The sequence below is a fragment of the Eretmochelys imbricata genome, chromosome 3 (assembly GCF_965152235.1).
Source record: "Eretmochelys imbricata isolate rEreImb1 chromosome 3, rEreImb1.hap1, whole genome shotgun sequence".
Taxonomy (NCBI): Eukaryota; Metazoa; Chordata; order Testudines; family Cheloniidae; genus Eretmochelys; species Eretmochelys imbricata.
Genome location: NC_135574.1, coordinates 128,468,770 through 128,482,616, shown reverse-complemented (window position 1 = coordinate 128,482,616; position 13,847 = coordinate 128,468,770). Strand labels below are relative to the sequence as shown.

Below are 13,847 nucleotides of genomic sequence, written 5' to 3'. Positions count from 1 at the left end.
TGTTAGAATTATTGGGTGTACTATGCACGATTATTTTCCCTTATGCCCATTTTTGTATTCACATTGCTACATGCTGTTGACTTTTGCAGATGGTAACAAGGAAGATGAGACTACGTTTGACTTATTTCAAATCAGTAACATAAACCGAAAGACAATTGGAGCAAAATTATTTCGGGGTCCAAATCCCACCGTCCCGGCATATCGTTTCATCCGATTTGACTTCATACCTCCATTTAACCCAGAGAAATTCAAACAGATTCTTAAACTCATCCGGAAAAATGAGGGCTTTATTCTTTCAGCCACCCTAAGGCAGGACAGGCAATCCAGAGGTACTATCATTGCTTTAGAGGGCCCTGGCATCTCTCAGAGACAGTTTGAGATTATTTCCAATGGCCGAGCCAATACCCTGGACCTTATCTATTGGGCAGATGGCTCCCAGAATGTGATTTCCTTGGAAGATGTGGACCTAGCAGACTCACAGTGGAAGAACATCACAGTGCAAGTAACAGGAGAGAACTACAGCCTCTATGTTGGTTGTGACCTTATTGACAGCTTCATCCTGGAGGAGCCTTTCTATGAGCAGCTGAAAGCAGAGAACAGTAGAATGTATGTGACAAAGGGGTCCATTCGAGAGAACCATTTCAGGGTAGGTAACGTGAAAGTGTTAGGGTCAGTGGTGAGGTAAAGAATTTAGCTACATTTAATATTAGAAGACAATGGCCCAATTCTGCTTTCACATGCACTCCAAAGTCAATGGGGAAGCATGGGTGAAAGAACAGAATTTGCTCCAATGTGTCTTTTAGTTGGTTGCTTGGGGTGAATTATATGAATCTTAGTGCTCATGAAAGTGAAGGACTGATACAGCACAGTCTAGAGCCAGGCAAAATGCACTCCATCTCTGTATAGGTTTCCCCATGCAGTGTCCAACAACCCTTTTTCCAATTTGTGAGGCTTCCCATAGCAGAGTGTCAAGCATGCCATATTTTGCAGTGAATTTTAGAGCTGGTCAAAAATTTTCCAGCAGAACATTTTCTGACAGAAAACACAGGATCAGTGAAAGTAAAACATTTCATGGAAATGTGTCAATTCTGGTGAAATTTCATTTCAAAAGAAAAATGTTAAAAAACATTTAGACAAGGTTGAGACATTCCATTTCAACCTTTTCAGAACAGGACATTTTTGATTTTCTAATTTTAAGTGACTTTGTTTCAATTTTTAAAAAATTCTTTGATATAAAATAAAATTTTCAGAGTCAAAATTGGAATGAAACAGTTTGATTGACCCAAGATTTCAGCGGGGGGGAGGGGATTTTGTTTCAAGCAAAATTTCAAATTTTTTTATTTTGTTCCATTTCAGAATGGAAAACATTTTGAAATTGTGGATTTTCCTGCAAAATGAAAAATCCAGCTCCTATCCTGCTCTAGTGATTTGTACAAAGTTCTTTAGGGGATAGGTTGAGCCGTCCAATTCTTTATACCTGAAATCAAACATGAACTCTTGTCTCGAGAGTTGAAAAGCCAGTGTCTTGCAACCCACTGTGCTACGAATTGTATGGAAATAGAGATTCGAACTCACAAGACAGTAGCATGAAAATCTAGTCAAATATTACTTTATCATGACTCATTCTGAAAAAAACGCTTCCTTTTGCACTTCATTAGTATAATAAATAATAACGTAACTAAGTTATCGAAGTTAACTTTTAGTATTTATTTCTCATGGATTGTATCCTAAATTACTTTTGAGTATTTACGTGAGATTAAATCCAGCCAATAGACTGCGGAGGTTGATAGGTGGAGGAGAATACATACAAAAATCCCAATGCTATAAATTTAATCCTGAATTGATCTGAAAGTTGTTTTCTTTAATTACAGGGTCTAATTCAAAATATTTATTTAATATTTGATACTTCAGTAGAGGATGTTCTGCGTAACAAAGGATGTCAGAGGAGCCAGACAAGTACGTATATTTTTTCACACTATCAGTGTTCAATTGAGTCTGAAAATGAAGAAGCCCAAGGTTCATATATTAACCTCAAACCATGGCATAGCTCCCATTGAAGCCAGCGTGAATTGGGGCAGAGGTAGAACATGTCTCTGGAAGGTTTGGAATTGCTGGCAATGAACATTGTTTGGCAGTGACAAGCAAAGCAAATTGTTGTAAACTTTGCTATGAAGGTAGTGAATAGACATAATCAAAATATTGCTTCTGCCAGATACTCTGATCTTTTATCCCTGCTGCTCAGATTTAGAATTTTGGTTCTTTATGTGCAGGTTGAGGAAAAGCTAATGACCAAGGAGAAAGTTATTGAAAGTTGGAAAAAAAAATTTAGTATATGTGCAAATATCCATGTACTTCCATGAAGGAATGTTCTCCGATGATAAGAGCAAGGGATTGGGGATATGTCGACACTTCATTGTCATTTATGTGAATAATGCATACCTCTGAGTGACATAAGTTATACTGACATAAGTGCCGGTGTGGACAGTGCTATGGTCTCCCGCCGACATAGCTACCGCCTCTCCCAGAAGCAGGAGATATTAAGCTGACAGGAGAGCTCTCTCTTATCAGCTGAGAGCAGCTTCACCAGAAGCGCTACAGTAGCGTAGCTGTACAGGTGCTGCTGTAGTACAGACAGCCTAGCAATCACATGTCCGGGTTCTAATCCTGACTATTTGACTGGCTCACTGTGTGACCTTGGGCAAGTTTTAAAGAAGTGAAATTGTTAGGTGCCCAATCTATTGGAGATATTATTGAAAGGGTGTTGTGACTGAATCTTCGTCGGTTGTGATTCAAAAAAAGTATTAATTGGGCCAGAGAGTGAGTGAGAATGACGCTTTGGGCGAGTCGGTGGGGCACTTAGACTCTGCCCTGCTCTTATGTCAGTGTAACTGTGCCGCTTAAGGATGTCCCCTCACACCAATGAATATTTAGTTATTTATACGTGGTGGAACAGTTCCATCAAGAGAGGCTGAGAAAGTCCTGCCCTAGAATACCTAGTGCTTAAAGAATTGTGTTGTGAGGGGAGAGACCCAAGTCCAAATTCCATATCAGGCAGAGGTGGGAATTGAACCCACATGCTGGGTGAGTGCTCTAACCACTAGGCTAAAAGTTATAAAGTGGACACCAACTCCTCCTGTAGCCACTGTGTGGGGTTAGATATGTTCCTAGGATGCCTAGCTGATTGACCTTGCATGCACCTAGGGAATTTTTGAAACGTTTTATTAAGGCAAAGTTATGATAAAACGTTAACATAGTACATCGTACATCACTTATTAAGGATCAGGTTAATATTCAAAGAACCTGGCTAAAGATTCTGGCTTGCTGGCTGGGGAGACCTCCTCTACTGAGTACTCTAAAAAAGGTGACCAAATGTCTAAATACCTATCCTCTTTTGGCACTTCTCTTGTGTGTGAACTTGGTATGAAACTTTTCTACTACAAAGACACTCCATATTTGATTAATTCCACAGGAGAAGTCAGATGTTTCCAATAATGTGCAATTCAAAGTCTTGATGCTAACAATAAAAAATGAAATGAAATTGTCATTCTGTTTATAAGAGAGATCCTGTACTGGAACATTAAGTAAGAAGCCCAGGGGATTTCTAGGAAGACAGCATTTTATCATAAGAAGAATCTTTTAAATAATTTCCTCCCTAAACTCTCTAATTCCTGGACACAACCACCATATGTGCAAGTATGTTCCTCTTTCCCCACAACCCCTCTAACAGAGCGTCTCCCTAGCAGCAAAAATCTGATGGCTCTTAATTGGAGCCAAAATGCCATTTATGCAATAATTTATTAAAATGTTCTTTATGAACCACACAAATTGAAAATGTATATCCCCTCTCTCATACAGAGACCTGCTCATCCAGATCAATTTCTTTGTCCAGGTCCCTCTCCCATCTTTCCTCTGGGTTGTTTTCTCAGGAACAGCCTTTTCAATCAAAATTGTATGTATCTTAGAAATTAAACCTTTGTTCCAGCTTGCTCCTGCATCAACTCCTCAAATATAGTTGAAAGTCTAGACAGAGCTGCCCTGTGTCCAGATTTACAATAAAATGTTTGGCTTGTAAATAATGAAAATCCCATCTGTTTATATTATTTACATCACATATCTGTTGGTATCATTCAGATCAGTACCTAGAAACAGCTGTCCAAACTGAGTAATATCGGCTGTTACCCACAACAAATAGCCACTTTGAAATTTCCTAAGGATAAATTCCTGATTATTAATGAAAGTAGCTAAGGGAGAGGACAGGACTTTAAAAACAGGAATTTAAAAACATTGTCCAAAGCTGTGGTGGTTTGGATGAACGGGTGATATTTCTTTTTAACCCAACAATGACTATGAATAGCTATATTTGTCTTCCAGTTTTGTTTGAATTTTACCCAGTGTTTGGATGGTCTATTGTTAACCAAATCAATCACATCTTTTATTTCAATGCATAATGATAATAATCCAAATTGAGGCACGCTAGTCCACCCCACTTTGTAGGCTTACACAGAACTATAGCACTCACCCTTTGTCTCTTCCATTTCCATATACATTTTAATAGTGTATCTCGCCGTGTTTTTAATGTCACGGCAGGGATACCAGTAGGGATGCACTGAAACAAAAATAGTAACTCATGAGAATATTAATTTTTTACCTATTTAGCTAAGAAATTTAATATTTGTTCCATTCCTCCGAGTCTTTTATTACTGTATTCCACAGGGAGAATAATTTGCCTTAAAAGATTTTTATATTTCTCCACAATATTTATTCCTAAATATTTTAACAATTTCTTGCCTGTTTAAATTTATGTAGCTGACAACAGTTTGTTTTGACCCTTTTGGGAATATTAATTCCTAACATTTCAGATTGATTATAGATTATTCTGAAGCCTGATACCTGCCCAAATTCTGGAGTCAATTGTTCTATAAATTTTAATGCGGCTTCTGGATCCTGAAAATACAACAAGGTATTGTCAGCATACAAAGCTATTTTGTGTCCTAGTTCAGAATACGTTTTAATGCCCTTTGCCAAGGGGCTGTTTTTTTCATATTTGTGGCAAATGGTTTCATTGCCAAAGCAAACAACAAGGAGCAGTCCCCAAGGGAATTGTAATGGTGGAAATTTAGGTGCCTAGGGGCTTTGGCAATCTACAAAACTAGTGGCAGCTGAGCAGGAGTTTTGAGGACCTCAGTGATGCCTAAAGTAGCAGCTAGGTACCTAAGTCCACTTGTGGATCGAGTTCTTAGATACTGTAGTGATGGGTGTTTTAAACATTTGTAGGCTTGATAGTTGAGTATCTTACTTTAGGCAGCATAGGCATCAAGGCCTACTATCATTCGATCATTGTGGCACATTTCTTTTAAACAGGTTCCTTTGCTCGGGTTAGGCGAGAACTCTACATAAGTCATACCTACCTTTCCCACCATTGCTGAATGGTAAAAGGGAGGAGGGAGTAGGAGGGGAAACATCTCATTGCTAATGTTTCCATTCTGAATAGAGAGCAAATCAAAACCTGTGATCAGTTTTATCCATGGCTCCCTTGTTAGTGGCAGGACATGTGTGGGTGAAGGGACAGGTATGAGAAAGTGTAAATCTTGTTTTGGTCTATGCCATGGTGCATTCAGAGTAAAGCAGAAGGCTGGCTTCCAGGTTGCCAAAGTTCAGGCATCACTTCCGTCATTCCCCAGCAAAGAGTGAGCTTTGTAAATATCAAGCTCATGTGGACACCAAGGACCACATTAAACCATCTGATCCACAAGGCAGAGCTCTGAAATCTAGAGTAATTGATGTAATTAAGGGACTGACAGAACTCTCTCCACCTAGATGAGGATATAATGGCATGATCTGTTGTGCCAATACAGAGCGGATCTCCAGATCTTCTCTATTTGTGTTGGAAGATTACTAAGAAGGGAAATAGTGTCATTAAAAGTAGATTGGATCATGCCAAAACCCATGGAAACATACTATAAAGAGAAAGTAGAAGGAAAATTATGACAATACTGCATGCTGATACTAACCTTAGCTGGAATACCTTGCACACTTCAGCAATTGCAGTTGTTTAGTCAACTAGGGAGTTGTTTTGCTACAGGTGTTCCTCCCCCAACCATATCCGTCAGCTATGTTTGGGGTACAAACACAACAGTTACAAATCAGGTACATTACACAAATTTGTTTTTTTCACCCTCTCTGGAAGAAGGTGGGTCAACAGACCAATTAATAATGTTCTTATTTTTATTTTACAACCCTAAATTGAACACAATGGAATGGAAATTCCTCATTCAAATACATGAGGTGAAGTCACGTCATTTTGTGGCATGCATGTGAGTAACATGAGACATGCCACACACGTGGTTGTAGTTAGCAGCTTCATGACGCTGCCCATGTAGCTTAATTACCACAGTAGAAAAGCCATTGGTGATATACTACTCACTTGACTAACAAGTTTAACACATGCCACACTGTGCTGCATTCCTTAATGCACTGCAACATATTGATGGGGGTGTAACATTCTGTATTTCAAATCATCTTAATGAACTGATGTTGAGTAAAGACATGAAAGGGAACACGGGATTGCTATTCAGGCCAAGCCTGTATGTGCCTCTTCCAGTTTAAGGTACATATTGGTGTTCTGGCCTATTATTATATGGACAAGGGCCACCTTCCCATTATGAACTTTTGGTCCATATTTGTGACAGAAAGTGATTGATTCTGCTGCACCTCTGGGTTAGCACCTATCACTGATACTGGCAGGGAATTCTGCAAATGTGCTGGGAGCTGCCTGCAAGCTCAGCAGCACGGTTTCTGTCCAGGTTGGCTTGTGCTCCTGCCCTTCCCCTTGGCTGGATTGCACCCTTCTACGGGAGGTTTGTGAAAGAACAAGGCTAGGGCTTTAACTGAGCATGGTGATGCTACACACTAGAAGTATTTGATCAAGTTTGGCAGGTTCAAAACTTGTTTGGGGACAATTTAACATTTTATTTGAAAACCATTTAAAATACAGCTGAGAGAACTGAGAAGGTTGGGAAGTAGAAAGGTTGAGGGATGTTTTCTTGGAGCCTGGAGAGAGGCAGGAATGGTTGTTAATCACTTGGACTCTGGAGAGAGGCAGGAGGTGTAGGACACTGGACCAGCATGTCCATGGGAACACTGAGCAGGCAGGAATATAGAATGGCCCTGCTACTTCCATGGACTGTTCTTTGCACCCCAGGAGCCGTATATTAGAAGTTCTTGTTGCTTCTTGCGTGGAACTACCATGAAGATAGTCTCAACCTTTGTGACCTGTGACATTCTTGCAAAACACATTCTGGGATCTATGAAAATCCATCATGGAGCAAGCTTTCAGATTATACTTCAGAACCTTGTTATTTCAGCACAAATCTAAATTAGGTTTCACATAAGGCTATTCTCTATTTAGACAATCGCTGTACTTTCAGATAAGAAAACAACTAGTTAATCCTTGGTATGGTTTGATGCCAAGACAAATTACTTTCAATTAACAACACACACCTTGATCAAGCCCCAGATGCTAGTCTGTCCGAACATTGACCAAATGTGACTGACGTATGGATCTGCATTGGGTCTTTTTGGATCCTTAGTTGCCTCTAGATGTTCAGATAGCAGCAGTGACCAAGAAATCTTTGTCCTGTCTACACTTGATTAGCTTGCAACCTATTCTTTAGAATTTGGACCATGAGTTGCCACAGTTATTCATGCCTGTGTTACTTCCAGATTGGATTACTGCAATGTACACTACTGGAGGCTATCTCTAGTGAACTCTAGGGAACTTCAGCTACTGCAGGATGCGGCTGTCCACTTACTGAGAGGAGTTTCTTGCTGGGAGTGTGTGGCAATGTCTTCCACTATTTTCCTGGGTGCAATTCAAGGAGTTAGTTTTGATTTATGAAACCTTTAATAGCTAGAGACCTCTACTTTTATTATTATTATTATTTATTTGTATTATGGTGGCATCTAGGGACTCCAACCCGGTTCAGGTCTCTATTGTGCTAGGTTCTGTACAAGCACATAGGAAGAGAGAATCCATGCCCCCATCTAAATAGACTAGACAGACAAAGGGTAGGAGAAAGGGAATGTGATTATCTCCCTTTTACAGGAAGAGAACTGAGTCACAGATCAATTAAATGATTTTCCCAAGAAAGTCTGTGGCAGGGCTGGGATCCTGCAAGCTTTAGGACAATGCGTGAAACCGAAGGCTGCCCTTCCTTTCTCCTTCTCTGATTACATGACAGCTGAGCTGAGGTGCCTGAGCAAATTGACTCCAGATTTAAATGTGAGGGGGGCCAGGCATTGTCAATGAAATGCCCTCAACTCTGGGATTACTCCTGTTGCTTTTCTGAAAGGGGCCTGCATTTGTTGACTTTCAGGGCACAGGGCAAGGCCTATATATTTTTAAACCCTTTCTGAGAGGAAGGCTGACTAGAGAGGTGGTCCAGGAGGGAGCTATTGGGTTGATGGGTGGGGGAGCCTCGCTATAATGTGTGCATTGTGTGCATTTTAAAAAATGATTTATGCATGTGCCCAGAGATTTGGAGAGGCATGTTTAAAAAAGTAAATAAATACATAGAATAAAATCCCACCCACGGCCAGGTCAGAGGAATGAGAGTTGTGTTTGGGAAAAGGTGCACGGTTTTACCTGTATATTAACATTTGCAGTTTCAGCACCTTTACCTTCCAAAGCGAGTCATCTAGCCCTAAAGAAATGAGCAGGAAGCCAGCCCTATAGAGCTGACTCCCCAGAAATCCCCAGGTGTCTTCTTTCGCAGATTGCCAGGGGGGAGTAGGGAGCATAGATGTAATGCTTCTAACATAGTTTAGGACTGCACTCTCTGTTGAGATTACAGATTTAATAATGTTCTTAAAATGCTCAGGTCAAGTCAAAAATCTCCATTGACTTGACAAGTATGAAATTAATGATTTGAAAAGTATCACATGGCGAATCATAGAAGCCTAATGTTTCCTCATGGTAAGAAAACGGCATTCATTTCAAGGAATCAAAAGGCAACTGAGGTAAAGGGAGTCACACCACAGATGATTCTGGCCCATCGTGCCACATATGTAGTTTCTTTCTGTCCTAGTTGCTAAGATACCAATATTTTAAAATTTGATAACTGGAAACAATTCAAAGTCGACTGTGTCACAGGGTATTCACAAACCATGAGGTAACCAAGAATAAAATCAGCCTCCTCGCTGCATTTTTTAAAATTCCTTTCACCTCGTGTGGCTCTTTATTGAGCCGAGAGCGAGGAATGGTGCTGATGCATTTGTGATCATATGCTATATTGCAATCACTGGATGCATTTCTCCTTTGGAATATTTAAGGAAGGGCAGAGTGTTCAAATCATCTCTCTAAGCTATGTTAGGCTCTGGTTCACCTTACCAGATTGAGGTACTATATTGACACTAAATATGGTGAATGAATCTTTACTGAAAGGCAGGGAAGTAAAGCTTTCCATATAGCTGAGATCAATATTGGGCCACATTCTGTAGCTGTTACTCACACAAAGCTCCCTTTGAAGTCAAAAGGAGCTTTACCTATTTATGGAGCGAATAGACACTGAGTAAGGACCTCAGTGGTGCAGAGAAGGATTTTAGTCCCCGTTTATTATCATTATTGTTTGTTAAAGAAACTAGTTTCATTAAATAAAATCTTTTGGCAGAAAGAGAGTCGTCTTGCCACAAAATGTTTGGAAGAATTATTTCTGCTGTTTTCTGTCATGCTGATTTCCAGCAATTTGCTATGCACAGGGAGAACTTTTAAACTGTGACTTCAGAACTCTTCCCAAGCCTTTGTTCAATTATCCCTACGTAATGCACCATCGAGTGCATTCTGTAGAACCTCTGCCTTCTTCGGGGACATTTGAAGTGCCCGGAGCCAATTTATAGCCTGGTCTTAGCTGGGCCTACAGTTCACTCCAGAGTTTCCATGTCAATGTAACAGCTCCTATGAGGGCTGTCACCAGCCATTGCAACTTAGGCTATGGCTACTCTGCAGAGCTTACAGCAGCTCAGCTGCACGGATGCAGCTGCGCAGTTGTAACACTGCTAGGGCAGATGTTCTAAGCTGGTGGGAGAGAGCTCTTCCGTCGACTTAATTACTCCAGCTCCCGTGAGTGTCAGCGGGAGGAGCAATCCTGCCACATAGTGCTGTCCATACGGGTGCTTAGGTTGGTGTAACTTACGTCATTCGGGGGGGTGGCTTATTCACACCCCTGAGCAACGTAACTTATAGCAACGTAAGCTACAGTGTGTACATAGCATTAGACTAGACTGGAGACTTCTATAAATTGCACTGGTCCCTGAACTAGACTCAGGCAGCACTAGGGCTTGAGTGGGCAGAAAGGTTGCAAAAGCTGCTTATACTCTCCCTGCCCTTAGAAGTGCACTGCACTTAAACATCTAAGAGTCTGGCCCTAACACCTTCAGTAATTTGGGAAGTAAACTGTAACTGGAAGATATCCTTCGGTTCCATTCAGTATTGGACCATGTTGTTCCCTCATTTACTCAGAGGGGGGAACAAAAAAGGCCTGATTCTATAGTCCTCACACTGGCAAAACTCCAGGGGACTTAAATGGGAATTTTGTTTGCACAAGGACTGCAGGATTATGCCAAAAGCCATTTTTCGCTGTTGATTTTCAGTGATGATATTTAGCTGTCTCCTTTCTTTCTGCCATAATTTTCATTGCAGTTTAATAACCAAGCCTTGGGTTACTTAGACCTCACACTCAGGGGTATGGTACACTAGCTAAGAGACCTCAGGACACTCTATCACTGGTGGAATAAGTAGAAGAACAGAGTTTTCACTGCCACCCGTTAGTAAATGTAGCTGCTCAGCTGGTGTCTTAGTGTTTTTGCCTGGTTTCATGGGTGAAACTTTGAATAAACTTCTTGCTAGCGAAACAAAACCTCTCAGTCACACAAATACACAAAGCTGTTTGCAACAATTGCCATTACAGAGACTAAGGAAAAAAAGAAGTCGGGTCAAATACTGCTCCAGCTGAAGATAATGAGAGTTTTGTCATTCTCTTCAACAGAAACAGGCAAGGACCCATACAGTACATCTACACTGTCTCCGGGAGCATGCTTCCCGGCTCGGCTAGATGGATGAGCTAGCTCTTCTCTAGCTAGTGCACTAAAAGTAGCAGCGCAGCTGGGCTCGCGGCTGGAGTACAAACCCACTTATGCTCACTGGGTTTGTACTAGCTCAAGCTGCCACCCGGGTTATCCCAGCTACACTCCTATTTTCTGTGAACTAGCTAGACTAGTAGTGAGTGTTGGTCTACCGGTGCTGGGAAACATACTCGCAGTTGCAGTGTAGATGTGCCCTAAGGGTCCTTGCCTGTTTCTGTTGAAGAGAATGACAAAACTTCCAACTTCAGCCAGAGCAGTGTTTGGCTTTAATTATTTTTCTCCATAGTTTTTGTAGTAAAGGAGTTTATCCAAAGTTTCACCCAGCGATAAGGTGAAGCTGAAAAAAACACTAAGATACTATGTGAGCTGTGGCATTAACTATCAGGTGGCAGCGAACACTCTCTGGTCTTCCACTTATTCCACCAGTGATAGTTGTTGTATCTGGACTCTCTTAGCTAGTTGGTGACCTAGGAGAACAGAGCATGGAAAAGAGAGTTTATTGGAAGAAATCTGTCTTGGGCTAGAGGTAGCCCATTTAATCAGCACTGTACCAAAGGGAGCTGCATGGTTTAAGGGATTTGTGATGGGTGACAAAGCTACGTGCTGACAGTGACTGAAAGCTGCTGTATTCTGACAGCTCTCTGGTTGCCTATGTGGGATTGTTGTTGTTCTGAATTTACTTCCAGTGGATAGTCAAACATCACAATTTCCATCTTTGTTTTCAGTCTCACCAGAGAACCCATAATCTTCAAAGATTAAATTACTTTTTCAGCCTTAAGTAATGTCCTTCCAGGTGGTTACTGAAGAACATTGGCAGGTCAGTGTGGGAGAAACACTGACCATTCTATTGCTATTCAGTAGATAACTAGCGGTCTGGTGCCACAAAGGGGCTGGAAAAGTTATCCAAGCAGAGAAACTATCCAAGTTATCCTAGCAGCATTTCCTAGGCGTTGGAGCTGGGACGAAATCCTGGTCAGTGCAGCCGGCTATACTACTTCTCTGGATGTAGAGGGTTGTACCAATGGGGAGAGAGGATTGACTGGACCACAGTGTTTTTTGGTGTGTGTGTGTGGGGGGGGAGTCCCAGATCCCAGAGATCAGGTTCTAGCCTGGTCCTGACAGTCTACACTGCAATTAAACATCCCCGTAGCCTGAACCCTGTGGGCCCAAGTCAGCTGACACCAGCCAGCTGTGGGTGTTTAGGTTCAGTGTACACATACCCGAAGAAGCTGTTACCAGCCGGTTAAATTTAGACAAGCCACAAGGCTGCTATGAGATGTGCATGGGGCTGAAGAAGGCCAAGAAGTTGGGGGAGCACAGAAGTGGCTTAAAAGCCACCTTGGCCTCTTAGTGGTGGCCTCATTAGCAGAAGAGTCCTGTCTCTGTGACCCAAACGAAAAGGATAGTCCTTGTCGCCTCATGAAAAATGCAAAACTTTTCATGGCCTTGAGAGGACTTAATGTGTATGTTTTTATGACGTTCTATATTTTTATTATCTTTTCTTCATAAATGAGTGTTTTACATTGCCAATAGTGCCTTGAAATGATGACTATGTGAGACGGAGCTGGGCTCATAATTTTGAAAGGGAAGTCTGTAATTGGAAGCAGCTGACATTCAACCCCACTCTTTTATTCTTGGGTATAATTTAGCATGAAGCTGTTCCAAAAGAGCTGCAGTTAAACCCTACCTACAGGTGCCAGTCTATAATTCCAGCTGTAAGCTATAATCAGCAGAAGTCTGTTGTAGTCACAACTGTTTTTCCCCTCTCTCTCTCTACCAGCTGAAGTGAACACTATCAATGAGAGTACTGAAATCCTTCACCTTAACCCTGCTGTCACCACGGAGTATGTTGGTGAAAAGACAGAGAAGAAGATGGAGTTCTGTGACCGCTCCTGTGAAGAGCTGGGAACTATGTTCACTGAGCTCACTGGGTTGCGTATTGTTGTTAACAATTTAGTTGATAATCTTCAAAAAGTGGTAGGTATCTCTGGACTTAAGAAACAAAAGATACAAAACGTCAATTATAGAATGTGTCTTCTCTGTCGCCCTCTGTCACTTTGCTTAAACATCTATAAAGATGTTGGGGGAGGGGGATCCTACATTTTCAAAAGTGACTACAAATGATTTTGCGTGCCTGACTATGACACTTTACTTGGGCTTGATTTTCACAGGGCAGGTTTAGAACAACATTTTCTGAAAATCAGGCCTTTTAAAAATATTTCAGATCTGGTAATCAAAATTCAAAGCACCCAACATCACGAGTCAAATTTGGCCATATGTGTACTATATATCCATATGTCTGTATGTCCATATCTATGCATGTGTGTACATAATTTATATGTTTATCTTTATGATATCCACATATTATAGCTAAGGCGCAAATGAATGCATGTGAGTTTTATCTTTTTCTTTCACCACTGCAGCATGATGAAGTGTGTAGTTACTTAAAGTCTTAGTTATGAATCATGTTCATACTTTCTAAACAAAGTTTTAATAATTTACTGCATGTCATGAGATTAGAATTATTTTCCCTTCTGAAGATGATGAATTACATTGGAAAAAAACCCCACCTTTTACAGTAGGTTTTATTGAGCACTAGGTAATCATGATCATAATGTTAGCTGAAAGAATTGCACCCTGTGGTACAGTAACTGACTTGTGTTTTTCTTCTTGGCTAATGTACATGAATGTATAAAAGTGTAAGTTTT

At 41.0% G+C, this 13,847-nt stretch overlaps 1 protein-coding gene across 1 annotated transcript in view; it reads left to right on the top strand.

Moving 5' to 3' along the window:
- Window positions 1–13,847, top strand: part of THBS2 (thrombospondin 2) — a 50,342-nt gene that overhangs the window by 1,036 nt on the left and 35,459 nt on the right. The window contains exons 2-4 of the mRNA XM_077812168.1: window positions 90–646; window positions 1,872–1,956; window positions 12,920–13,116. Of these exons, the coding sequence (XP_077668294.1) occupies window positions 90–646; window positions 1,872–1,956; window positions 12,920–13,116 (839 nt within the window). The remainder of the gene's footprint in view (window positions 1–89; window positions 647–1,871; window positions 1,957–12,919; window positions 13,117–13,847) is intronic.